Source organism: Aspergillus costaricaensis (assembly GCF_003184835.1).
Source record: "Aspergillus costaricaensis CBS 115574 unplaced genomic scaffold BO79scaffold_20, whole genome shotgun sequence".
NCBI classification, from domain to species: Eukaryota; Fungi; Ascomycota; class Eurotiomycetes; order Eurotiales; family Aspergillaceae; genus Aspergillus; species Aspergillus costaricensis.
Genome location: NW_020291820.1, coordinates 675,617 through 701,143, shown reverse-complemented (window position 1 = coordinate 701,143; position 25,527 = coordinate 675,617). Strand labels below are relative to the sequence as shown.

Below are 25,527 nucleotides of genomic sequence, written 5' to 3'. Positions count from 1 at the left end.
GGGTCACAGCACGCACATCAACGAAGTTCAAATCCATTTCTCGATCTTGAATACGAAGGCAGGATGAGATGGTGAACTAATAGTGGATCCTGTACGTTCTTGACATGATCGATGACTGGATTAGGCACCCGAGTACCCTTGCTCGCATCCAGGTGCCTAAGTATCGCATTTGCGTCGTGTTGGAGGTTTAGAGCGCGTTCTTGAGGGTGTTCAGCTTTTCTCACAGATGTGGCCTGAATGGGCCAGTAGGTCGCATTCAACGCCATCGTAGTGATATCCCGATCACATTGGTATCAAAAAGTAGCGAAGGGAGTTAGGAAAAGTTTATCGAGATTTGAGGCCTCTAGGGCCTTGCGTTGCGGCGTGATTTCAAAAATTAGATTCCTGCGCAAGTTGATGTTTTCAATCGGGGACGCTCACGCCAATTTGCATAGTATAGTGCATCTTTTATTTTCTTGAGGAAGGAGCAGGCTGGATGCAAATTTCTCATAGAGGCAACAGCAGCCGTGTCATGGCTTCAAGTGGAATTGTTGCTGCATATGGGGTCGGACTAAGCAAGGGTGACGTACTCGTGAAGCTCTTGGAATAGTATTGCATCCGCGCCGGTCATACTGACATAAAAGGGCTTGAGGCTGCGATAAAGGTAGGTCATCGCGGAGAGATTTCCAACACATAATCTTATGATACAGAGCACAGCATTTTCGACTACAAAGCGCTGCCATTTATCTTAACTGAAATTTCTTCCGAAAGCATCAACATCACGATGAACCATTGCGATAGAGAGTTATTGCACTTCTTGTTAATCATGTTCCTGCTTTTCGGGGTCATGTCAATACTGCTTCGCGCTGCTATTGGGCTTGATGCATGCCACCGCACAAAGTGAGACCCCAATGGAATCAACCAGCCAAGGTACTAAAGTGTGTCTACCTAGACTCGCACCTGTCCAAACTAACTGTTGTACTTACACGAAGGGTTAATTTCGGGCTGCTTCTTATAACTGCTGAGGATTTGCCAATGAACGGGCTGGTATAGCGGTTGCCTTCGAGAGAAGAAAGAGTCTGGTATCGGCAACGAGGTGACGACTTACCCTAAGGAAAACCTGATTTGAAGCGGGAATGGAGAAGTGTATTCGATGACAATTACGGAGAGACTAATATGATGCGTCGTTGGCTAGGTCGTTATGCTCGAACGGACAGCGTTTATCTTAGTTTCATCGCAGAGCTCCCGCAGAATTGCATTGTTAGCTTGCTATAGTGTCAAATTCTGATAGCTTGGGATTGTTTCAGTCTTCGGTCCGGAGAGGGTCGGCACTAGAAGGGGCAAATCTGTGATGGACATCGTGTCTCAAAATCACCATTTGCCATCATATGTGGGTGGAGAAGACCCGCTTGTAGGGAAGACTTTATTTGTGTTTTTCTCTTCCGTAGCTTTCATTCAACCTCGATTTATAATTCCTATGAGGCTCATAATCATGAGATGACCGCGACTAAGCATTCTTTTACTATGTGTACTGAACATGCAGATATCCACCTGCTCATGACGTGGACTATACTAATAGAGCGATATATCTAAGGATACAATCAGCGGCTCTTGAGGGGTTTCCCTCTTACCGACTGATAACGTGGGATACCACATTGACCAGACGCTGCAAGAGCATCCGATGGTGTGAAGAAGGCGCTTGCCACTCGAGCGATTGGAGGTATACTTCAAATCTTTCAAGAGAGTGGAATTATTTCCTTTAAAGAATTTTAAGAGCGACACCAGGCAGTTCCGTACCTGGAAGTGCGAAAGGACCACAATTGAGGCCAGACATCATACTGATTGACAGATGTATGTCAGAAGAACGTTCTGGGGTGAACTTAAGGTCCTTGCATACTAATTTACCAGACTTTATTATATATTTCAGCTCCCTTCCGTCCTACATAGTACCCCTTTAATCACTTCCCAAGGTAGCCTTCATCTTCCGACTCCATTCCTCCCGCTTCATCCGTAGGAGGATCAACGGAATGCCACTCAACAGACAGAAGATACAAGCGGCTGTGAAAGACCATCCGGTTCCAATGGCATCGAAAAGCGGTTGAGCAATGACGGCACTAACACACGACAGGCTGTTTCGCAGCAGATTGTTCACCGCAACGCCGACGGTTGATTTCTTTGGGGTGAACTCGGTCAGCATGGTCATGGTCACGTTGGTAAGGATCATTCCACTGAAGCCATAGAAGAAATTTCCGATCAGCTATATGGTGTTATTGTCAGTCGGAGTTATTCTTGACACGAAATTTTGCCCAGGGTTTATTGCCGAACTCACCGGCACCAGCCAGAAGACTAGCTTCTCGGCCGTCCATCCCCACCATAAGAGCGCCCCGGGGAACAGAATGCCCGCCATCAGGCAATTTTCCCCCAGCCTATCTACCGGATGCAGAATCACCTCTCCTGCCTCATCATATCGGCCCTCCTTCCGGGCGGTGCGCGCCATGATTGCATCCTGCCAGCGACCACCGATGATTGCCCCGAACAACAACCCCAGACCCCCAGGGATGTAGGCGACCCCGACGATCACAGGACTCCAGGAGTATGGGGCCACGGCGAAGGTATCCTCGATTGAGACGCAAATGAGATAATAGGTAGCAAACACTATCGCGGTATAGTAGACCGTGATTAGAATAGGCGGGTACTGGAGGAGCTTGGCCGCCTCTATGGGCTTAAGGAGGAAGTGGACGGCCTTCTTAGCGGGGCTGTTAGCGTTAGCGCGGTGCTCGCGCTGATTCTCTGCCAAGTCTGTCGCTGTTTCCGGTAGACAAAAGACCATCACCATGAACACGACCCATCCGTATATCACCATAAACCACTGCGTGCTGCGCCAGCCCCAACGCATAGTGAGCGCTCCCCCGATTATGGGGGCGAACATGGGACCTAGCATGGGCCCTAGCATGAAGGCACCCATGGCTTTTCCGCGCTCGTGCGGCTCAAACATGTCGGAAATAGTGCCTGCGCTGACAGATTGAAGGGACGCGCTTGAGGCGCTGCCGAGAAGGCGCATGGCGATGAACATGCCAATATTTGGGCTAATGGCTGCTAGAATGCAGAAAACACCGAGAAAGAAGAAAGACAGCAGATATACGAGACGGCGACCGTACAATTCGGCGAGGTAGGACCACCAAAGAGGAGTAATGGCGACGGCCAAGGAACCGAAGGCGATAGACAGGTTGACAACAGATTCGGTGGTATGAAGGTCGGCAGCGATTTCAAGCAAGCAGGCTGTTTAGCAACCCAACATGTAAGTTTGAAGTTTGTCTGAAGAGAGTGAGAGAGAGAAGGTACATACGGAACAAGACACCGCTGCTCAACGGAACGACCAGGCCACCAGCAGCAACGATGAAGGTTAAGAACCACTTTACCCTCGAACTGTATGATCGGGGATCCTGTACGGACGGGACCACACACAACCATGGGATAAACCCTCTGCGCACCCGCCTGGAGGCATTATCATCAATCTTCTCGCGCTCAAGTCCCAGCTTTGTCTCGACATTAGGCAGGGCAAGTGTGTCGATTGAGTCCGTTCGCTCGTGGTCTGTCCTGATTTTCATGCTCATGGTTGCTTGAGATTCTGGGCAATTGCTTCGAGGTCTGTCTGACATATCGGAATGTCTTTGCTTTCTTTGAACTGATAGTGAGTATGACTTATATCCCAAATTTGACGAGGGAGATGCTTGCTTTTCTATTGACATCGAGAGGGCCTAGTGCTTCATACTCCAGGATCCATGTCGGCCGAGCTGTGGGACCGCCGCACGGTGTCCTCGTACGAGCTGTGGGTCCATACAACCAAGAAGGATAGGCTACCGTGGGCAGCTCGGATGAGTACCTCGTACGAGGTCCTATCGATCCCTAACAATGGACAGCGAGAGGCAGGGGCTGTAGGGGAATGAATCGCATTTTTCGAGATTGCCCAATGCCCTGAAGTGAGTACATCACAGTCTCCGGGACCACACCCGAAGAGCGACAAGTTATATTTCACGTTGCCGGCGCTGGGGTCATCAAGTCAATGGGACCATTGAGGTCTAGGGACTGAACACCTGGAGGTATTGATGATATATATGAGTGGGCATCAGTAGCGACACTCGTCTATTCTATGGGATTAGACTTGTGGTTATCCAAAGAGCCCTGTCGCATACCGGTCGTCTCGAAACGCCAGAAATGTTCGGAAGTCCCCATCTATCATTAATGAACTACTCAAGATCTAGCTCTACCTGAATACTGCAGAAACTGCATAAAAGCCCTATCATCTCCAGGATATCTCTCATGACGAAAGCAACAGAATAGGAGTACCCGACGCACACGATCAGTACAGAACAATTCCATCCTTCATAAAATGGGCTCTACAATCCTTCTTTTACCGCGGAAGCCCCGGAAGTCCTATCCCATCCATCGTCAGAAAATCTGAAAGATCAAATTCCTCCAAGTTGATCAGCCCCATAAGATCTCCTGCATCAAAGTCCATTCCGGGCGGGCTCATCGGGGTAGCACTTTCAACCCCCGCAGCACCAGCAGGACCAGCATAACCAGCCGCTCTCATGCTGATGGGCTGGCTATTCGACGGACTACCGAGCCCGGTAACAGTGTTGGCAGCCATCCCAGGGGCAGGACTCCCAGCCAGACCTTGCTGGAACCGAATACGATTAACCAACCAAATGATTGCGGGCCAGGCGCCCGTAGTATGCTGACCACGGAGATCGTAGATGGTGTTGGCGAGTTGAAGTCCACGATGGCGGAGATCTACCCATTCAGGCTCCTGGAAAACGGAACTCTGGAGCTCGGAGAGGACATAGAGGATGAGGTTGAAGCCCGCGTGCGAAGTTATGTGCCATCGATAGGGTTCGTAGGCCGGGCTTGACGAAATGGCGCACCAAGTTTCTACGGCGGTGGCAGCGTCGACAAATATGCTGTCATGAATGATGGTCAATAATTTTTCCTAGGGCGTGTCCTACTACCCCTCGCTCGTCCAATTAGGTGGTTGCACATGAGCTTCGGGCTGTGGAGACAGGGGACATGGCGATTCAGGAAGACTCACTTTCGTCTCATGGCGGGAGTGATAATCTTCTCCCGATCCTGTCGGGATATTTGCATCCAGAACATGACCCAGAATTTGGTCTTGAGATGCCGGCTGAGATCTAAGGCCATCGATTGCATAGTCACCCTCTTATCGCAGTACCGAACAAGCTCGTCGAGACCCCTCTCTAGCTCGCTTGCAATCCCCGTGGCGGTCTGCAACAGTTCTTGCAGCTCCACCAAGGTTTGAGGCTTGTCAACAGTCAGACCATGCAGGCCGTTCCGCAGCCGCTTACGCGACGCATGCGTTATTTGAATTACGCGCCCGTAGTAACCGGCAGCTGTGATGCGCAGGAGGTAGATGGTCATATCAGTGAATTTGGGGGCATCAGAGAGCCCAGATAAGGGGGCAGTGCCTTCGACCAGATCTACATCGTCCAGACTGATAGGTCGACGCGTGTCGAAATCTGATGCGTGAATCGACGGCGCGAAGCCGTGATCTTCCGCAGTCCGGAAATCCAGATAGCAGATCTGCGCCCATAGGCGACGGCGCAGCTCCACCTGCACGGTGTCGATCGTCCCCAGTGGTAGGGCTAGGGGGTCCCGGTGGAGTCCCTGGAGCATTGCTATCCGAATGGCCAGGCCTGTTAAAGGCCACACTTTGCCCATGTCATCTTCTCTATATTTTGCAGTCTATAGCCGTAGATGAAGATTAGAAAAGAATGTCGTCCACAAAGTTATCTCGGTCCCTCACTAGTAATATCACAAATGCTTGCAGAACCTCAAAGATCCTTGATGTCATGAATTTCTGCCGCTTGAGAAGCACCTCCGTTCCCGTTCGATATCTTTTGAGGAGAGAGGCTTTACTCATGCCGAACATATTGAGTACATCTGCATCCTTCATACTGTTGACAGCCCCGTAAAATATAGACATGGCTAGTGGTTCAAAGGCATCTTTCTTGGCTGGACTGGGAATCGTACCGCTGTTGCGGCTTCCCCCTCCGGTCGGGGTATCCTCTCGACCGTCGGCATATTGAAAGTGCACGAAGGCGTCGAAGCGACGGGACAAACTCGGTCGGTGGATAATACGAACTATTGGGTCGACATTGGCGAGGAACATGTTCAGCAGCAAATAGCAATCTTCCCGAGTATCCGGCCAGAAGCTGTTGGTGCTAGGTGACGTTTCTAGAGGAGAATCGGTATCCCATACAACCTCGTCAAGTGTCCCAGTTGGGGAGGAGCATCTTTGAGATTCCGAGATAATTGATTGAATGTCATGGAGCTAGAAAAAAAAAAAGGAAGGCAAGAGGGTATTTAAGTTAGTATTCGTTTTTGTTTCTTTGTCCTGCCCTTTTTGCGAGCCGCGAGCTGTCAAGCGCACCTCTGCTGCCATCCAGGCCCAGTGTTTGCCAGAAACAAAGTGGGGAACTCCGTTATCCAGGATGAGGGCATCTTCCTCCAATCGCGGATTATGAACACCCGAATTGTCGGCTGCTGATGTCGGTCGCGTTGTCGAAGTGGGTATGAAGGTATCCAGCGACACCGACAAGGGGCCATGCGCTGAGGATTCCTCGTATGCTTTCGCTTGCGCCATGAAGCTGGCCAGCCGCTGCAGACCAGGATTAATTCGAGCCAGCGTCGACGAAGACATCGTGGAGCCACTGGTGCTGCTGGGTTTCGTTATTCGGTTTGACTCCTGCTTCGATACATAGGAACAGGCATAACCGCCTCGCTCACACTTTAAGCATTGCGGTTGACGACGGTCGCACTTGACCTTGCGATGACGGCAAGATAAGCATGATGTGATGGGACGCGAGAGACTACCCTGTGCCGGCGATGATATAGACTCGGTAGACGATGAGTGCGTTTCTAAGGGGTGATGTGTGTCCATTGCGAAGGTAATGGGATGGAGATGGTTGGGGAGCCTTAGTTGGATGACATAAATGGCCTGTCGTTGAGGTGGGATTCCAAGCCTTATAAACTAAAACCAAATACGCCGCTTAATGCTAGCGGATTGGGTCTCCCACCGGAGCTACTACTGCAGCTAGCCCTGTAGCTATTCCAGAACCACTTGATTCGGGCGAGTCCGGGCTAACCCCGAGCTTTATGGTTCCACCCAAACAAACCTTATCAATGAAGTCCGTCCTTTGAATTCTAGCCTAATGGTCCTCTTACCTCAAGATTGGATACATCGTCTTACATGAAGGCTAGGTTGTTTCTTGTGAGACTTGTGTATTTTGATATATAGATATTTTGAGAAGACTACAGGCACGTCAAAATTCACCAAGAAAGGGAATGTATCATTTAGGTAATCAGCATACAATCCCCAAACATATCGAACTCATAATCGCCCTTCTCCTGAATTTCCTTATAGCTTCTCATAACAAACTCTGTTCCCGCGAACGCAGCCGTAAGTACAATATGACTAGACCGCGGGCGATGCAGATTGGTAAGCAGCACATCAACAGCATTGAACTCGAATCCCGGATAGATATAGAGATCGGTCCATCCATGCTGGGGCTTGATGGTACCCTTGCGGCCGGTCTCACGGGTAATGGTCTCCAGCGTCCGCATAACAGTCGTGCCGACAGCAATAACGCGACGGCCTTCGCCCCGTGCTCGATTCAGCTGTGCTGAGGTCCTTTCACTGACCTCGTAGTACTCCGATCGCACCTTGTGCTTTTCGATCTCCTCAACACTGATATGGCGAACAGAGAGGATCTCAGTCGCCCCCACATGCAGAGTGATATAGGCGATTTCCACACCCTTGGCGGAGATCTCGGCGAGGAGCTCATGGGAGAAGTGCAGTCCGGCGGAAGGGATCTCCAAAGAGCCGGGCTTCTTAGCGTACACAGAGCGGTAAGCATCAGGCTTTTCTTTCCAGTATGTGGGGTTCATATGGATGTTCTCGTCGAGCCGGGCTCCGTATTGGTCGAGAGTTGGCAGGAGGAGGTCACCGGGACTGAACTGGACCTTCCACAGCTTATCGGGCTGCTGGTCAAGGAGAGTGCATTTGAGCTTCTCTTCGTCCAGGGAGGTGAGGGTTTGCCCTCGTTTGAAGGTAGCTTCGGGCTTCTTAAGCTCAACGATGGTGGTACCGTCTGGCTCGTGGCCGTAGACGGTTAGTTGAAGGGTTTCGTTTTTGCCGTACTCGAACCACAGGGTGTTTGACAGCATGTAGCTGTCGTTCAGCACAAGCAGGTCTCCGGGGCGGAAGTAGTCTCCGATGCTGGAGAATATGGCATGATCGATCTTGGAGCTTTCACGATCCAAGACAATCATCTTTCCGCTATCGCGGGTTTTACCTCGGAGCTCGACGGGGTCATGAGGCATGACCTTGTAGTCAAGGTCGAATTCAAACTCGGCAGTCTTCATAATTATATAAATAGTATGTATTTGAGAAAGATATATCTGAAGGAACCCCGATGAATTTGGTTCAAATATCTGTTGAGCTGAAGAAGTAGCGGCACGGTTAGGAAGACGTTTGGGCCCTTTTATCTTCCGTTCAAGTCCCATCTTAAAAGCGTCTAGAGCATTTATGTGTGCTACATTACTCGCACATCGAAGCTTGAGGTCATGTAACTGTGAATTCCTCGTAAGAGATGGATAGATAACGCCTCGCTATGCAACATTACTCGTACATGTCACAGTGGAACACGTGCACAAAATGACTGTATGTGGCTCTTGGTCTCCTTTTGCGTTCAATAGTGCTAAAGAGAGCTAGCGATGCAACATCTCCAATGACGCTGTAGCCACATTGGCCACGTTCAGTTAGCATCTGAGATTAATGGTAGAAGTGATAGTGTGAGTAGTTTTCAGCCAGATCCATCAGTTATTGCCCTTCCATCAAGAACCCTAGAGCGATGACTTTTCAGCGATTGATTTTGCCATGTAAGTGGAGTATAGGATCGGCATGAGTGAAGCCGCCGTAGCATCTCCCTCTTTAAGACTCATGCGCGGGCGGCACACTGTAGTCCGAAACCAGACACATGGTGGGTGATGCTGGAATTGCACCCGAACTGCATTTGAAGAGATTGATTTTCTGATGCAGGTTGACCTTACCCTGGACAATCATGCCTCATACCATCCGTGCAGCCTGCAGTGTGTCCTGAGGCAAGTGCTTGTTGCTCGACTTGGAGGATTTGTTTGATCTATCTCAACATGTCATACCCCGTATACACAAATTCCGTGGTTGAAAACGGGAACTAACCGGGTGCGGGTATCATGCATATCGCACTGGCGAATGATAAATGTCCGCGGAGAATTTCCAGAATGCGAACCATGAATCCTTCCGGCAGTGTCATTGGAATCTCAGACATTTCTCCTTGCTCCCCATAGCTAGTCTGTTCATGTCAGTGGCTAAATCATACTAAAGGAGGAATCTGGAATAGTATGCCGAAGCAGAATGTCACTGTACCAGACTAGAATACGGTTCTGTAATTTCTATGGGCAGCCATGGCCGTGACAAGCACAGTGATGAGGCGCACATCCCGGTATGCTACTGTAACATCCATAGAAAAGAGCTGAACATTGACATAAGAGAGGCGATGCCAATCCACATACAACATGTTACATGTCCATCTCAGACATCGGGTTACTTTCGTCTCACGCAGGGTTTCATTATAGCTATAGAAAGCATCAGGATGAGAGAAAAATTCAAGCGATGCACGAAAAAGGTACTCACTCATAGTTTCCGGGATCACACAACAGCTGCAAATCCACGGAGAATCAATTCTTCTCAATTCCACTAGTATTGAATGGTTAAAGAGGATTTACATGGAATCTTCGTATCATGTCTTCAGTCAAAACAGCTAGAAGCAATCCATTGATACTTCCTCTTTGCCCTCTCAACGACCGAACCACCACAGGCAAATACGACATCGGTCTCAATGACGATGAAAAACCTTTGGCCACCGAGCAGCATGGTTCAAAGGACTTTCATCTTTTCAATGACCGCCAACATTCCAATTCCAGCCCTCCGTTGATCTCAGAACGTCCTATCGACCAGCCCCGGCCACTGAAACTCATCTACATCGGTGCAGGCATTTCAGGAATTGTCGCTGCCATTCAGTTTCTGAAGGCTGTGCCTCACTTGGAATTGACTATTTATGAGAAGAATCCCGAACTAGGAGGGACATGGTTCGAAAACAGATATCCAGGCTGCGCGTGTGGTGAGCCTCGCAGGATCCAATCTTATGAAGTACCAACCATCACTGACTGATTGTGCAAATAGATGTGCCATCTCACACTTATCAACTTAGTTTTGAATCTTGGACTGAATGGAGCCACTTCTTCTCTGGTTCAGACGAGATCCTCGAATACTGGAAACGTGTGGCCCAGAAATACGATGTTCGGAAACATATACATTTCAATCGGCGATGCAACGAAGCACGATGGAACAATACCACCAACTTATGGACTGTTCAGATCCAAAACCTGCTAACTGGAAATACCTTCGAAGACTCAGCCGACGTGTTGATGACTGGAACGGGCTTGCTTAACGAGTGGAAGTGGCCTTCCATTCCTGGTCTACAATGCTATGAAGGACAGCTGCTTCACAGCGCTAGCTGGGATGAAGCCTTCACTCCTGAGGTGAGTTACGCTTCATTAATACACCCAATGCGCTGTTTCTGATTGGTCCTCCAGGGGAAAGCTGTAGCCGTAATCGGCTCCGGAAGCACCGCAGTCCAGATCGTCCCCGCAATAATCGACAACGTCAAGTCTATGGACCACTACATTCGTGGAGGGACATGGATATCCAACCAACACGGTAGCCCTCACCTTGCGGCACGAACGAATACTCAAGCTATGAATTTCCGTTACACGGAGAAAGAGAAGCGAAAATGGCGGGATGACCCATCATCGTATCTCAAGTATCGCAAGGAACTGGAGCTAGAGATCCAGAGCCAATTCGCCATTTCCCAACGGGATAGCGATATCCAGAAGACTGCGACAGCTCAACTCCGAGCGGGCATGCGGGAGAGACTAAAAGCAAACCCCGAGCTACTGGATCTCCTGCTGCCTGATTTTCCTCCGCTCTGTAACCGGTTGACACCTGCTCCTGGATATCTGGAAGCTTTAGTATCGCCGAAAGTCAATGTAATCGGCACAGCAATTGCTCGTGTCGATGAATCTGGTATTATCACCACAGATGGTAAACATCGCCCCGTGGAGGCGATCATCTGCGCAACCGGCTTCGAGAAAAACCTAGGGGCCAGCTTCCCAATTATAGGCCGTGATGGCAGCATCCTTTGTGACAAGTATGCCGATCGGCCAGAGACATACTTAGGTCTTTGCACCGACGGATTCCCCAACTTCTTCCAGTCCCTGGGACCCAATTCTTTTCAAGGGGCAGGAAACCTCCTCATCATGATAGAGCAGACACACGCATACGTCGCGCAGATATTATCGCGAATGGCCTATGGTAATGTCGGGATTGTAGAACCAAAGCGGAAACAGGTCCTAAATTTCACCAACTACGCGGAGAGGTATTTCGAACGAACGGTCTACAGCTCCGAATGCAACAGTTGGTACAAGTCACCTCCAGCCGGTGCAACGACTCTGCAACAGGGTAAGAGGGGTCATGTTACTGCACTCTGGCCCGGTAGTAGCCTCCATGCTATTAAAACACTTGAGCATGTGAGGTGGGAAGATTTTGAGACTACAGCATATGACGGTAATGAGATTGGGTGGTTCGGAAATGGTTGGGCTCAGGTGGAGAATTCTTCGGAGAGAGGAAATCCAGATGCAATGGCCTGGTACATGAACCGGACCTCGTTTCTTGATGGTGGTGGTTAGTTGTTTGTTAGAAACAATTTAATAGTTGGTATTTATTTTCACCTCTTTAGGGAGTTCAGGATATGTGATGCAAGCCAATCTTGCTATCAGTTTTCTCTTGTCCGAGAATGCCCGAAGTGTCCTCCTAAGACTTCATCCCAAAGCCCCTATTACGTCCCCAATAGCCAACACTATAGACCATGATAGGAACATATGTCGCACCCGCATACAGCATGTCCATTGATGCATACATAACCTTTTAACAGTTGCAATCCTTCTCTTCAAGTTCAGCTGTGGGTGTAAAATAGAGCTAATCCTGAACTAGGTAAAATTCCAGTCTCTTTAGCGTATTTTTTAGTGCCAATAACAATGGCCAGTCTTCGCCTTCTGTGGCTATGCACGGATGCCTGAGGACGACAACATCTTCGCCAACCCAGCCTCGCGAAAGTAAAATGGGCACCTTCAGCTCAGCAAAAGGTAGAACCCTTCGATTCTTTTTATGTCATTACCAAGATGCCCAAACATCTAGAGAACTTTCCTTTACATCCAGAACGAAACGAAATCCGTCTCCTCACTATCTTACCCAGCACAAAGGCTGAATCCATAATCAGGTGCTCTCTCAAGTCTGTATCACTGGACAATAGCCCTGAGTTTGAGGCTATTTCGTATGTCTGGGGAGATGCCTCGAAGAAGACGGATATAATCATCAATGATACCCTCTTTTACGTGACACGGAGTGTGGATAAAACGCTCCGTCTTCTTCGCCGTAAGTATCGGCGACGAGTGGTATGGATCGACTTTGTCTGCATCAATCAGCATGATGTCCCTGAAAAGAACACACAAGTCCCATTACTTGGGCGTGTTTATGAGAGCGCGTCTGCAGTTATTGCTATGATGGTGAATAGTAACATGGATCTACGTGCTGCGATTTCCTGGACAAAGGCATGCGAGCCGGGCCGGATCACTCAAGAAACTGGTGCATGGCGTGTCCTGGACAAACTGAGCAGATACCACCAGAGAGATCGAGACCTAAGGGCGATGCGGCTGCTCAACGCGTACGAACAATTCCGACTCGTCAAGGATGACCCTTACTGGACACGCATGTGGACATATCAGGAATACCAGCTGGCCAATTGCTATCCAATTTGCATGAGTGGAACACTCACATTCAATGCTTGCTTAATGCTCTCATTCGCCCGTGAGAGTCTAGTGAAGGCATATTGGAACGATCAACAATTTCAGGAAGCATTTAGACGAAGGTATGGTGAGGCAGAATTCAGAAAGCTTTGGCTTCTTCATGGGCCAACCGAGCGATCCAAAAACGAGTATGCCCTATATCACTTTCACAAGACTTGGCATCGACAGTGCAAGGATCCTCGAGATAAAGTGTACGCACTTTACAGTCTGCTCCCTTCTCTACAAACCAAATACCCGCCGGACTACAATAAATCAGTTGAGCAGGTCATGCACGAAACAACAGCATATATCGTGACACAGAAATGCCCCCTCGCTCTGAGCTCCTTCAAACTCTGGCAAGAGAATCGTTCACCTGGTTTCTCATCTTCTTATCCGTCCTGGATTCTCGACTTCGGTTGTGCCGCTGAACCTCTGGATGCCTTCCTCGGTGAATTTGGCTGGTACTCAGACGCCGGGGTTCCATTGCCTACGACCACAGACGACCTGTCCACTATGACAATTTGTGCTCGTAGCATCGGCTCCTGCTTCCCAGTTGTACAACTGGCCTCTACAATGCCAGATATCATCGATCAATTTGTTAGCATCACAGATGTACGCTATGATACCTGGGGGAGCTTGGAATCCAGGCGTCTAAGTCTCGTGCATGCGTGCCTGGCTTATACTCATCTTCACGGCAAATTTACACTTAATCTAAGCGCCAAAACAGCAGAGACATTCCATCTTCTCCATGAGATTGACATACATCGCGCAAGCGACCCGTGGTGGCAGGAGCTCTGTAATGTTCTTCCGTCGAATTCTGGGAAGATTGTTTTCGGAGTGGATGATCCGATAATTGAAGGGTTCGGAATCAGCGGACCTAATGTGCAGCACGGAGACGTGATCGTGATGGCTCTCGGAGTAGACATGCCGCTTATACTTCGTCCTTATCGGGAAGACAACGGGATCTATTATCGCCTAGTGGATAGAGCCTACATTCCCTTGATGTCCGAAATTGCTATAATACAAGGCAGGTTTGACGATGCTCGGTTCTTCGAACGTCCACCTCAGGTGTTTTCTCTACGATAGATCGTCTCACTGTCACAGCTGCATATACTATACGGGATGAACTTCGGGGCTATGTCAACATGATGTGATGTATCACCTGTCTTCTGGAGGCTAGCGATATTCATTGTATTAACCCTGAAACCCAGATAGCGTGGCTGTATCTAGTCCCGCTGTGTCCAAAGCTCCTGCGAAGGGCCGAGCTTCAACACAGAGCGTGTATCATCGTCGGTTAGGATCTCACATTGCGCTGTCTGGCGAGTGTTTATGCAAGCCCCACGACACGTCACTCATTTAGGAATTAATTTAGTCAAGTGACAACGAGTCATTAGCATCCCACATGGGCTGTATCCATACCACGAGAGCGAGATCATCCACCTCCTCTACCTGTGCGCCTACCTCCAGCAACCCGGCCGCTCCATCTGAGACGTCGTCACGGAAGCAGGCATGACGGTCTTTTGGCCGTAATTCATCGAGGATTCGGATGACGGCTCTACATCCCCCGTCGTACCTGTCCAGCTGTTCCTGGGCGATTGTGATAAGGCGCAGGTGTCTGAGTCACTGAAGCATCCTGTCGGGAGGCCGCTGAGTACGTTTCCACGTCGGTGACGGGGGGGATGCGTGGAGGAGAGTGCCGGTTACGTATGTGGCTACGACGAAGGATTGTTCGCTCCCGAGAGGGCATCGGTATTTTAGATTGGGGAGGGTCAGAGGGGGGGGCGGTGGATGTTAGGGTTGTGCAGGTGGATACGACGTATAGTGTTTCTTTTTTTGTCCGGGTTGTGGGGGAGGTTGTGGGGGATGAGAGGGATCCTTGAGATGGGGGCGGGGCGGTTGTGCTTTGAGGTACAGGAGTAGTACTAGGGGAAGAGGGTCGTTGATGGTGACTGGGTAGGAGACTGGGTGAGTTTGTGATATAATATATAGTATTATTAATACCTTGTGGTGGTGATATTCTGTGGTGGCGGCTGAGAGTGGTAAATATATATTCATTCTATGGGGGGGGGGGTCACTATTTTCGGCTCAATATATAGGTACCTACTTAGTACACCGTGCAGGCACTTAAAGTTCGAGATACTACTCATACTATCGGTAAATTATGCTACAGTTCGACTACATGTTGAGCGAATATTAGGTACGAAGGTCTTGTGTCTTGGGAAGTACAGCCAGCACCACGCATACTAGTAGAAAACTCAACAAGCTACTAATGAGATCCTATTAAAGTAGAAGCAGTTTCACGAATGATTCCTTAATTGGCATGTCGCCACACTAGTGAATAAGTGAAAAAAGAAACCCGCATCAAGCGGTATCTACAGTTATACTAACTCTGCGTCTCATCCTCACTATCCTTATCCTCAGGCATAGTAATCGGCAACCCTGAACCCGAAGAAATCCTCTTCCGCTCCATCTCCACCGCAATCTCATCCAGCTCATTCTCAATATCCAGATGAATGCGCAATCCCTTCTCAACAAGCACGTTATAAATATGCCTGAGTTCATCGAATCCCATACCGTCGCCCTTTCTACTCTCCTGCGGATATTGCTCCCGGATAACATCTGCCCGGAGATGAGTAAACGCAAGCATGATAAGCTCCTTCGACCAAGGGCAGGCGCGCATCCCGCGGTAAAAGACATTCTTTGCTCGTTGAATGTCGTTACGAGACAGTTCGAAGAGGATGTAGAGCTTCCAGATGGTGATACTGGAGTGGCCGGTGGAGGTGCTAGACCCTTTGTGGATGGTGTCGCCAATGGCTTTCTCGAATGCCGCACGGACAGAGTGCATGGTTGATCCGGCATAAGTAGGACGATTGATTTCGGTGTATATGGAAAAGAGATGTGTTGTTATGGGGACTGGAGCGGCTGTGAGATTGTCTGTGTTGGTATCGACGCTGGTGATGTCCCGTATTGTGTCGCGAACGCGCTCTTCAATGCGGAACCGGGATTCGTTCCAGGCAAAGAGGGATAGGAATATGGTGTTGTGGCGAGACACTGATATGCTTTCGGATAAGAGGGAACGGATATGTGAGGGTTTGTAGATGCCACTTGTGCGGATGTGGTGATACAGAAGTCGGGCCCGGGATTGATGGAGGAGTTCGGTCGTGAAGTTTGCGAATGACTTGGACCGGTCGGGTAGGGCAGCTAGCCTGGCGAATGCATTGTGATAGTATTCCAGGGACCTGCTTAGATCGAGGGAATTGGAGAGGTACGATAGGATAGCTAGGCAGTCTATGCATGACATGAAGACGATAGGCTTCTCGTTCGCAAGACCAATTTCCTGTGCTTCTGAAAGGTACTGGATGGAAAGTCAGCATGGTGGAAGGGCCGGTAAATTTGGTAAACATACACTATGTATCTTCAGCAAACTTGTCGGGCTGAAGGACGGGTGACTGGAAGCATCGGAAAGGATCTTCAGATCAATGCTATTCTGGGGCATCGAAAGGAGGAGATGAGATGCTTGAGCCGCATTTCCAGCGTCGAGAAGCTCCCAAATCCAGGTGCGCCACACAATAATACTATCAACCCTGTCGCGATCAGGGAAGGACTTGCTCATAGAGAGGGAAGTCGCCCATACATGATCGGCAGCTGCTTGATTGCCGAAGCGCCGCTCTATCAGAGCATAAGCATTGTAAAGTCGCAGGCTAGACGATCGCTTCTTGAGCAGCGATTTCGCGAATTTTCTCGCATCCTTGCTTTTACACGCAAGTTCAAGAGCAAGACCGTATTCGGCTAGATCATCATCTTCAGGCTGCGCTTCTATCAACGAGCGGACGGCTCGGCGAACCCACACAGGGTCGACATCGGATTGTGAATTAGAAGTGGCGTCGCTCCAGGTTTTAAGGGCAGAAAACCATTTAGCAGGATCAGCAAACAAAGTATCCAGCGTAATTATATAGTTTTGATGAGGGAAAAGCATAGGAGATGCGACCGTGGGCTCTATGTCAGCGGCCACACCAGGAAGCCAATCCGCAAGCGTTGCATGAAAATTGCTTGCAAATTCGTTCTGCACGAAGCCATCCCCGTTCCAGCGACTTGTCGTACCCCAATTGTCAACCGACGAAATGGGTGGAAGATGAGAATAATAGAAGAAGCTATCAATCAGCACTCCTACAGGCGTTGACTGCCATGCCAGCGACAGAATCTCTTCGAGATCAGGTGCAATGATGACTCTGTAGGGGTCATCTTCCTCCGAATCATCAATACTGCGGGCTGGCAACCGAGCATTGACGATTCGTTCCCGTTCGGACGGTGCCCAGGAGGCAAACACGGCTTTTGGGTTCAGTTGAAATTGAAGCTTTTCGCTGGAATTCGCATTTCGCAGCACATTTCCCTCGTTCTTCCACCCTTTGGCGCCCACTTCTCCGATGCGGGAGACCTCCGACTCCCAGTACTCCAGAAAAGCTGGTATTACCTCTTCTGGGCCTTTGCTTCCATCAAGCGAGCCGGGTCGGTAGAAAGTCAGCTCCAAAAGACCTTGCCAGAGAGCCGCGGCATGCTCTGTAAACCCAGCTTCCCGGATGAACAATGTCAACCTAAGGAACAGATAAAAGTGGATCTGGGTCTTCTCGGGTTTGTCGAAAGAAGACTTATTGAGTCTCAGACACTCCAGAAAGGTTGCAAGGCACCGTTCATACGTGAAGTCCAGAAATTCAGTTTGACGAAAGTCGAGATATCGGATCCAGAGGTTGATGTACTCGGAATTTGATTTCAGTATCGTCTGCCACTGAGCCGATAGCTTCTTAGTGTCCCAGAGTTTTGCCCCTTCTTCGAGAAGGCCGAGCAGGAGGCGATCCTTTGCAGGGCTCGGTCCGACCTTTTTCAGTGCTTTCTCGTACAGTGATAGCTTGATGTCGGCTAAGCCCATCTTTTCTGCGTATGTCAAAGAGCCAAATTCCCTCTCCGGTCCTCGAAGGAGCGACTCCTGATGGTCGATAAGCGTTAGCCACGCGGAGACATCATCAGGGTGTTTCTCGACAATCTGCAGTAGCTCCGCATTCCGCTGCTTGATCTCATGGTCGGGGTCACTCCGGCCGCCCTCTTTATCCGAATCCGTATCGGACACGGCTTCAACATCACTGGGCAAGTAATCCTCTGGCTTAGCTTTGCCGTGAATCGACCGATACGCGTGTTTGTCATCATCCGAGTCGACTTCTAACAGATCCAGATGCTTCCCATTCTTAGACACACTCAGGGAAATGTAGTCTCGTGACGTTTCTGCGGCTGCATCCACCAGCGATTCTGGCCGTATTCGAAGTAGTCGGGATCTACCCTTGTCTAGACCTGCGAGCAGATTCTTCGCCTTCTTCTTTGACTTTCCCTCTTTCTTCTCGTTCGTGACGATTAACACGTCCTCAACAGCGCTTTCCCGGTCGATCTTATAGCTGGAAGGCAATCCCAAGACGTTGCCCCGACCGACGCGATAATATTGTGGAACGCTATATCGATGTAACGTTCCATATATGAGGTTGTAGCGATCGCCCTTGCTATCTATAACATACAAATCCGAGGCTTCCTCGGGCGGTTGCTTCACGGTGCGGGTCGATGTGGATGCTCTTGGATATTCGGGGGTGGGCTCTCGGCGGCGATGACTTGCTTCTTTTCGAGAGGACCGATGCTCCCTATGGCTCCTACGACGTTCTCGGGACCTAGAACGGTCATGATGGCTGCTATGTCTCGACCGATGCCTCGAGTGGTGGCTAGACTTCACATCGCGGTCGGAGGTGTCGCGACTGGGGCGCCCGGGCGGCCGATCAGCTTCGGACGGAGGTGCTGGCCGCGGCTTGAAGCTGGCGAAGCGGGGGATGGATTTCTTTTCCTAATGTGAAATTTGAATTAGCATCATACGAGTAGATAGAGCGCAATATTTGAGTCAAACATACCTGGGAGCCAGACGAATCCATGCTCCTGGAGAGGTGAGGCCTGCCTTTTTGAGGGGGAGCTTCAACCAAAGGCGGCGGCGATGGCAGGCTGGAAAAACTAGGTTCCCGCTTCCCGCATTTTTTTCCGGTTTGATTCCAACGGCCTCAAAAAAAAGTTGCTCCGAGCCATTCGAGATCTCCACGCTGCTCGGGGAATTACTGCCCGCCAACGCTTGGGGTCTTGACAAAAGTTTTTCGGTGTTGATATTTGAGGGATGGATGTGATTTGCAGTTATCGATAAACAAATTTTTTCATCGTCAACATGGCCTCGTCCCTCGCCGCGCAGCTGTCGCAGATTGCGGCAAAGTCGACAAATCAGTTGAACCTCAAAGCGCAACGCATTGCGCACTCGCAGTCTCTCATCTTTGACTGGAAGACCGCTACTACACAGGATTTCGATTCCGTCTACCAAATATGCTTCGAAGGTTTCCAGGAGTTATGTCAGCTCGATCCTCGTTTCGCGTCGTTCGAGCGCACCATCTTCAGCGAACAGAGCAAGGCGGAGGACCGAACAGAGATGAACGCTGCTCAGAATAAGGAGCTGGACACTGTTCTGGAGGCTTTCCTTGCACTTGTTGGAGGTCACTTGCTGCTTAGCCCGGCCGTGAAAGCCGTTGACTGGCTTATCCGGCGTTTTCGGTATGTCTGGCATGGGGACTCGACCTTCATTCAACGCGCTAACAGGCTTATAGGGTGCATGAGTATAACACAGAATTCACAATCCTCACTTTCCTCCCTTACTATACCACCCCACTCTTCCTCAACCTCCTTTCGATCCTGCCCGAAGACCTGACGCCGACCTTCAAAATCCTCAACCCGTACAAGAAGAGCCAAATCAACCCTCCACGCCATCCTCTCGTGCACAGCGCTACTACCAACAAACACTTCCTCGCCGCTGTCAACAAATACACCCTCCAAGTCAGCAAACAGCGGGCGCATCATCATGCGCTTTTGTCGTTTTGGGCGGGAACTTTGACCGAGGCGGTTGCGGGGATGTTGGACTCGGCTCGCTCTGGCCGACGGGAACTCGAGAAGGAAAAGCATGAGGATGTTATCATGAAGGTTCTGCCGGTCCTCAACGACGGTCTGGCTCTGAAGGACGTCTCCGAGCTGGTGATTGGCTGCTACATGGTTTGCGTGGTTCTTGCACAGAAATCTTCTCTCCAAGACAAGCTTCTCGATGGACTGATGGAGGCCGTTGCCGGATCATGGACAGACGAGACTAAGGAATCGGGCCTGATTTGCTTGTCAGTCCTGGCACAGAAGAAGCCCGACGCCCGGATCCCCAAGCGCGCCCTTAAGGCGATGCTTCGCTTGGAAGATCCGGTGCAGCAGCTGTCTGCAATCTCGGCACAGTATCCGACATCGCACTTGCTTCTTGGCTTGGTTGCGGGATGTGTCGATGATCTCTCGAAGCAGAAGGATTCATCACGTTTGGATCTGCTGTCGCTGTTGTTCGAGACCAATCTTCTGGGCGAGCAGGAAGCGGGCCAGGCCATCGCTATTATTCTCCAATCCGTCAGCCGTGCTCATACAGAGGGCGTGCTTTCCTTGGACGCTCAGACTCACCTCGCAGAACTTGTCCAGCACTTTACTCAGTCCGAATCACTCCGACCCATCTTCCAGAAAACGATCGAGGAATCCTCCATCGATGTCGCGGCACTCGAACATAACCTACAAACTGTGATCGAATCTGTACCCACCACCACACCAGCCATTGAAGACGTTGAGATGGAAGATGCCCAGCAAGAAGCAGTCGAAGATAACTTTGCCTCTGTCCTTGAGTCAGTGGCAGGCAAGAATGTGGAAGCGTCTGCTCTCAGTGCGCAATCGATGCCCGCCTATGAGAGCCTGGTGCAGACCTTTGCACTTGCTGTCGGATCCCAGGATAAATTGCAGGCTTTTGTCGACTTGCCTGGTCTCAAGAAGGCAGATGCCTCAACTTCGCCACAGTACCTGTCATTTTTTATCCGCACTTTCTCCGGCTCGTACCCCATCGGCACCAGGATCACCGCACTGAACCAAATCTCGTCCCTCCTTACTTCCGCTAGCCCCGATGTCGATGTTCAGGCACTCCTGCCATTCCTACTGGTTGCTCTGGCAGATTCCTCGGAGAGAGTTCGGCGCGAGGCAGCGGGCGTTCTGGCCACAATTGGGAGCTTGTATAAGAAGAGCAAGAAGGGTGACGCCAACGTTTGGGCACGCGACACGATTTACGGCAAACAATCGAAGAACGTCCAGTGGATCGCCGGCCGCGATGTGCAGAAGATCGTCGAGCGCGCCTTCCTTCCCGGCCTCGAGGAATATGTCCTCGATCAAGCCCACATTAGCCGGGTACTTGAGGCCACATTGCGCGGATCTTCAACTTCCGACTCTGGCGCAACGGAACTGAAGAAGCCCCTTCGCTTGAGCCTCTTCACCTTCCTCTGCTCCCACGCTGTGCAGATGCCCCTTTATGCTCCAAAATTGTCTTTGCTCAAGCTTCTTAACCGCGTCGATAAGGCCGGCGGAACAACCCGTACCAAGGAACTTGGTCCGTTCATGAAGACTTGGCGGGATATGAAGGAGCAGACAGCCAAGGACGTCTGTGAACGGGAGCGCGTGTCTGTCGCAGATGTCGACCGAGAGGCTGTCTTGACGGTCACCCCCAAGGACAAGGACGCTATTACTTTGCTGTTGTCTAATGTTAGCCCCTACTCGGATTCCCTACGGCCCTCTTTCGTCACAGCCATCTTCAACCGCATGAAGGCTGTTTGGGGGACTGTTCCGGAGGAGCTGCAGGTCGACGCCGCAGAGAAGCTGTTCGAGATCTCTCTCGAAGATGTCCAGACTCCACTGGTTCACGGCTGCAGGGAAGTTCTTCGCAGTGTTGAACTCACTGGTTCTGTGCTTCTCCAATTCCTTCGGAAGATCCCCGTGTCTATCACTGACATGGAGTCTCTTGGACCGGCGCCCAAGCGGAGACGCACTAGTCAGAACAACATGGTCGCTATGACCATCAAGGATGAAGCCAAGCTCAGCCAGCTCATGGAGAAGATGACTTTCATCCTGGAACTGGTCGACAGCTCGACCCCTGAGGCTCATCCTGAGTTGGCCGATGGATTGTTCCAGACTTTGGCCGCACTTCATCATTTCAAGGCCCAGATCCAGTCTGGCTTGAGCTACTTGCTGAGCTTGACGCTTGGCAGCCTTCTTGCCATCGTCAATCGGTCCAAGGGAACTGCAAAGGCTCAATTCGACACCTCCGTTATCCGGGCCGACCTCGTTGTTGACTGTGTTCGTACCACTGACAGCCCGCAAGTACAGAACGCAGCTCTTCTGCTCGTCGCGGGCTTGTCCGTCATTGCTCCTGAATTGGTTCTCCACAGCGTGATGCCCATCTTCACCTTCATGGGCTCTAGTGTCCTGCGCAAGGACGATGAATACTCAGTCTCCGTGATCGATCAGACAATCGATCAAGTTGTCCCCGCTCTCATCCAGTCCCTGCGCAACCAGAAGCGTGATGTTGTGTCCGGAACTTCCGAGTTGTTGCTCAGCTTCACTGCTGCCTTTGAGCATATTCCTTCTCACCGCCGCCTGCGTTTGTTCCATGCTTTGGTCACGAAGCTCGGAACTCAGGAGTTCTTGTTCGCGGTTCTGGCCATGCTCGCCAATCGGTATGCTCTGGATAAGGATGTTCTCATCCTGATGACCGGGTTGGTATCTGATGCTAGTGCACCGGTTGAACTCAGCGTAAGTCATTTGATATCGCATGCATCTTTGCACGTCGTTGCTGACTTCTTCAATAGACATACAGCAAATACTTGGACCTGGTCAAGGATTCACTCAGCTCCAAGCCTGGTATTTCCCAAGTTCTTCTCGGCATTGGTAGCGACGATGGCCGCGAGCCCCAGAAGGTTGCAGTTGACTTGCTTCGCGCACTGGCTTATCTGTTCAAGCACTCGTCTCTGAAGGTGAAGATGGCCAAGGATTTCGCAACAGAGGAAGACAAGGTTGTTGGACAGATCCGCACGCTTTTCTCTCGCATTCTGGAGCAGGTCCTGGCCATTGGCGAATCCATGCAGAACGTCAAGCCTGTCAGCCAGGCCAGCGGCGATGTTCTCAGCGCTCTGTTTGGTACCCTGTCGCTCGTGGACTTCCTCGACACGATTGAGGTGCTGCTGCAACGTCGCAACGACGAACTGCGTCGTAAGGTTCTCCGACTTCTGGAAGGTCGCCTCCGTCAGAATCCTGAACGCGACGGTGCCTCGCAACACCGCATGCTCGACTTCCTGCCCACTCTGGTCAACATCGTCCAGTCATCGCCAGACATTCTCCTTAAGCACGCTGCAGTGGCCTGTATCGATCGCATTGCCGAGAAGTACGGCCGGAAGGAGCCGACCAAGGTCATCCATGCTGCCCAAGTGGTTGCTAGCGAAGCCTGCATTGGACAGGATGATGAGCGTATTCGCATCATGGGTGTCTTGTGTCTTGCATCTATGGCCGAGGTCCTTGGAGAGGCTATGATTCCCGCGCTTCCTGACGCCCTCAGCCGTTCCCTTGCCCTGCTCGAGCAGAGTCTGGAAGATGGAAAGGAGAATGCACGCCTGCACGACGCCGTCTTCTCTTTCTTCTCTGCACTTTTCATCCATATCCCCTTCATGGTGTCTGGCTCTCACCTGGACAAGATTCTTGTTCTCTCTTACAAGTCTGCTGTTTCTGAGGGTATTGAGGATGAGAGCCGCGAAGAAGCTCTTCAACTCATGGCACGCAAAGTTGATGTGGCTGCTACGTTCGCTGCTATCGATCGCAACTGGCAGCATGCTGTCAAGGCAGGCCCTGACGCTACGAGAGAGACTCTGGGCGTCGTTAGCCTTGCTATCGAGAAGCACCAGAAGTCTGCGACTGTTAGAAACATTTCAGTTCTCACCAGCATCCTGTTCAAGGCATTCGACCTGCGTCGCGAACAAGTATCTCTGGATACCCAGGCCAACTTCGAATTGTCTGATGTAGACGAGATCGAGGATATCATCAACGAAGTCACAATCAAGATGATTTACAAGCTTAACGACACGACATTCCGCCCTATCTTCACCAAGCTGCTGGAGTGGGCGACCACTGGTGTTCCGAAGAAGGATGCCCGAGGCAGCCTGGCACGCCTTACCACGTTCTACAGGTTCCTCCAAGTCTTCTTTGGTACCCTCCAGGTATGTTTCTCCTTTGATTTCCCGACTCGGCCTTGTGCTAACCAATGCAGTCCATCGTTACCGGTTACTCGAGCTACATCCTCGAAAATGTGGTATCCGTCCTGAGCAAGGCGAACCCCGCGAACCAGGACACCAAGAGCCTGTGGTTGGCCACAATGCGCATGCTCAAGAACTCCTTTGAGCATGACCAAGACGGTATGTTTAGCCCAAATGTTTTCTGACGCAGTGTGCTGACTTGCTTAAGAATTCTGGCAATCCCCCTCTCACCTTACGGTGATCGCACAGCCTTTGATCTCTCAGCTCGCTCACGCCAAGAACTCGTCGACGGCATCCATCGTCATCGCGGAAGCCGTGCCCGCCCTCACGGAACTGGCCGTTGCTGCCGATTCCACCGACAACCACAAGGAGCTCAACACGGTGCTGATGCGTCTGCTCCGCCCCTCTGCCGGGCCCAGCGGCAAGACCGCAGGCGGCGAGAACCCGCACACGCGCCTCGCTGCGCTCAAGGCCCAGCAGTCTCTCACGGAGCAGCTCGGCGAGGAATGGCTTGCTCTCCTGCCTGAAATGCTGCCCTACATCAGTGAACTGATGGAGGACGAGGACGAGAACGTGGAGAGAGAGGTCCGCAAATGGGTGAAGCAGATCGAGGATGTTCTGGGTGAGCGGTTGGATGACATGTTGACCTGATCGTGAGTACATTTTACTATCTAGACTTGGATGTTTGGCGTATCTTGGTTGGTGCTTGTAAATAAAAGTTACAGGACTTTTCGTCGCTTTCTGTTCGAGTGATCATATACCTGTTATATTAGACTATTGAAGCCTATTTACTTTTGAAACTGTCTATACTTCTCCCTCTTAACGTACTTACGACTTCCTGATCTCTCGGTCTGTTCTCACCCCCGCGTCCTATGACTATTTAAACCTATCCGAGGCCGCTTTCAAGTGTCCGGCGTATATTTGAAAAGAAGGACGATGAAGAGGGAAGTGCTGCGCTATCTAAGGAAGATACATGCCATCAGTCTTGATACGATTTTTCCTAGTATATCTCACATGTTCTTCCCACTCTTCGCCATTTCGCCATTTCGCCTTTCCAGGCTGGGAGGTTTCTAAATTCCATAAAGTTGTCGAGGGATGCCTTTGCGACCTGTCAAGTCTTACAAGTATAGTGAGACAGCCTCTTCCAGGGTGTACCTGAGCATCCTACGAGCCGGTAAATATCTGCCTGTAATTATGATGGCCCTAGCCTCGTTAGCAGTTGACTCCTTCATGTCCCTTCTTACCAATATCGAACCGACGGAAATAACTGCCAAGACCACCTTCACCACCGAAAGCGGAAAACATACCCCAGATCCTTCTCCAACAT

General features: G+C 50.6%; 7 protein-coding genes across 7 annotated transcripts; 3 read left to right on the top strand and 4 right to left on the bottom strand.

Annotated features, from left to right (window-relative positions):
• Positions 1 to 1,933: 1,933 nt before the first annotated feature.
• Positions 1,934 to 3,593, bottom strand: BO79DRAFT_197232 (MFS transporter; the record flags this gene model as incomplete). Its single annotated transcript, XM_025681247.1, has 3 exons — positions 1,934 to 2,236; positions 2,309 to 3,258; positions 3,326 to 3,593. The coding sequence occupies 3 exons, from the start codon at positions 3,591 to 3,593 to the stop codon at positions 1,934 to 1,936; spliced, it is 1,521 nt and encodes a 506-aa protein (XP_025538561.1).
• A 797-nt stretch (positions 3,594 to 4,390) lies between these two features.
• On the bottom strand, positions 4,391 to 6,697 carry hasF (Zn(II)2Cys6 domain-containing transcription factor hasF; the record flags this gene model as incomplete). Its single annotated transcript, XM_025683435.1, has 4 exons — positions 4,391 to 4,940; positions 5,069 to 5,739; positions 5,801 to 6,328; positions 6,428 to 6,697. The coding sequence occupies 4 exons, from the start codon at positions 6,695 to 6,697 to the stop codon at positions 4,391 to 4,393; spliced, it is 2,019 nt and encodes a 672-aa protein (XP_025538560.1).
• A 653-nt stretch (positions 6,698 to 7,350) lies between these two features.
• On the bottom strand, positions 7,351 to 8,421 carry BO79DRAFT_218916 (S-adenosylmethionine:tRNA ribosyltransferase-isomerase; the record flags this gene model as incomplete). The annotated part of the gene is made up of 1 exon (XM_025683434.1): positions 7,351 to 8,421. The coding sequence occupies one exon, from the start codon at positions 8,419 to 8,421 to the stop codon at positions 7,351 to 7,353; it is 1,071 nt and encodes a 356-aa protein (XP_025538559.1).
• Positions 8,422 to 9,838: 1,417 nt separating this feature from the next.
• BO79DRAFT_150481 (flavin-containing monooxygenase) lies at positions 9,839 to 11,844 on the top strand (the record flags this gene model as incomplete). The annotated part of the gene is made up of 3 exons (XM_025678623.1): positions 9,839 to 10,217; positions 10,280 to 10,638; positions 10,693 to 11,844. 3 exons carry the CDS (start codon positions 9,839 to 9,841, stop codon positions 11,842 to 11,844), a joined length of 1,890 nt encoding a protein of 629 aa, XP_025538558.1.
• A 492-nt stretch (positions 11,845 to 12,336) lies between these two features.
• On the top strand, positions 12,337 to 14,576 carry BO79DRAFT_268988 (HET domain protein; the record flags this gene model as incomplete). The annotated part of the gene is made up of 2 exons (XM_025687153.1): positions 12,337 to 13,795; positions 13,859 to 14,576. The coding sequence occupies 2 exons, from the start codon at positions 12,337 to 12,339 to the stop codon at positions 14,083 to 14,085; spliced, it is 1,686 nt and encodes a 561-aa protein (XP_025538557.1). The 3' UTR covers positions 14,086 to 14,576.
• A 795-nt stretch (positions 14,577 to 15,371) lies between these two features.
• BO79DRAFT_175491 (uncharacterized protein) lies at positions 15,372 to 18,959 on the bottom strand (the record flags this gene model as incomplete). Its single annotated transcript, XM_025679805.1, has 3 exons — positions 15,372 to 16,354; positions 16,406 to 18,874; positions 18,939 to 18,959. 3 exons carry the CDS (start codon positions 18,957 to 18,959, stop codon positions 15,383 to 15,385), a joined length of 3,462 nt encoding a protein of 1,153 aa, XP_025538556.1. The 3' UTR covers positions 15,372 to 15,382.
• Positions 18,960 to 19,120: 161 nt separating this feature from the next.
• Positions 19,121 to 24,983, top strand: utp10 (snoRNA-binding rRNA-processing protein UTP10). The gene is made up of 5 exons (XM_025679804.1): positions 19,121 to 19,617; positions 19,671 to 22,710; positions 22,767 to 24,164; positions 24,215 to 24,359; positions 24,409 to 24,983. The coding sequence occupies exons 1-5, from the start codon at positions 19,241 to 19,243 to the stop codon at positions 24,849 to 24,851; spliced, it is 5,403 nt and encodes a 1,800-aa protein (XP_025538555.1). The 5' UTR covers positions 19,121 to 19,240; the 3' UTR covers positions 24,852 to 24,983.
• Positions 24,984 to 25,527: the final 544 nt, after the last annotated feature.

What these genes read in the sequence shown, in the direction of transcription:
- utp10 (XM_025679804.1), top strand. Translation starts at nt 19,241, where the DNA reads ATGGCCTCGTCCCTCGCCGCGCAGCTGTCGCAGATTGCGGCAAAGTCG. An exon ending in TCTTCTTTGGTACCCTCCAG is followed by an intron (nt 24,165 to 24,214) that starts GTATGTTTCTCC and finishes TAACCAATGCAG; the next exon opens with TCCATCGTTACCGGTTACTC. An exon ending in CTTTGAGCATGACCAAGACG is followed by an intron (nt 24,360 to 24,408) that starts GTATGTTTAGCC and finishes GACTTGCTTAAG; the next exon opens with AATTCTGGCAATCCCCCTCT.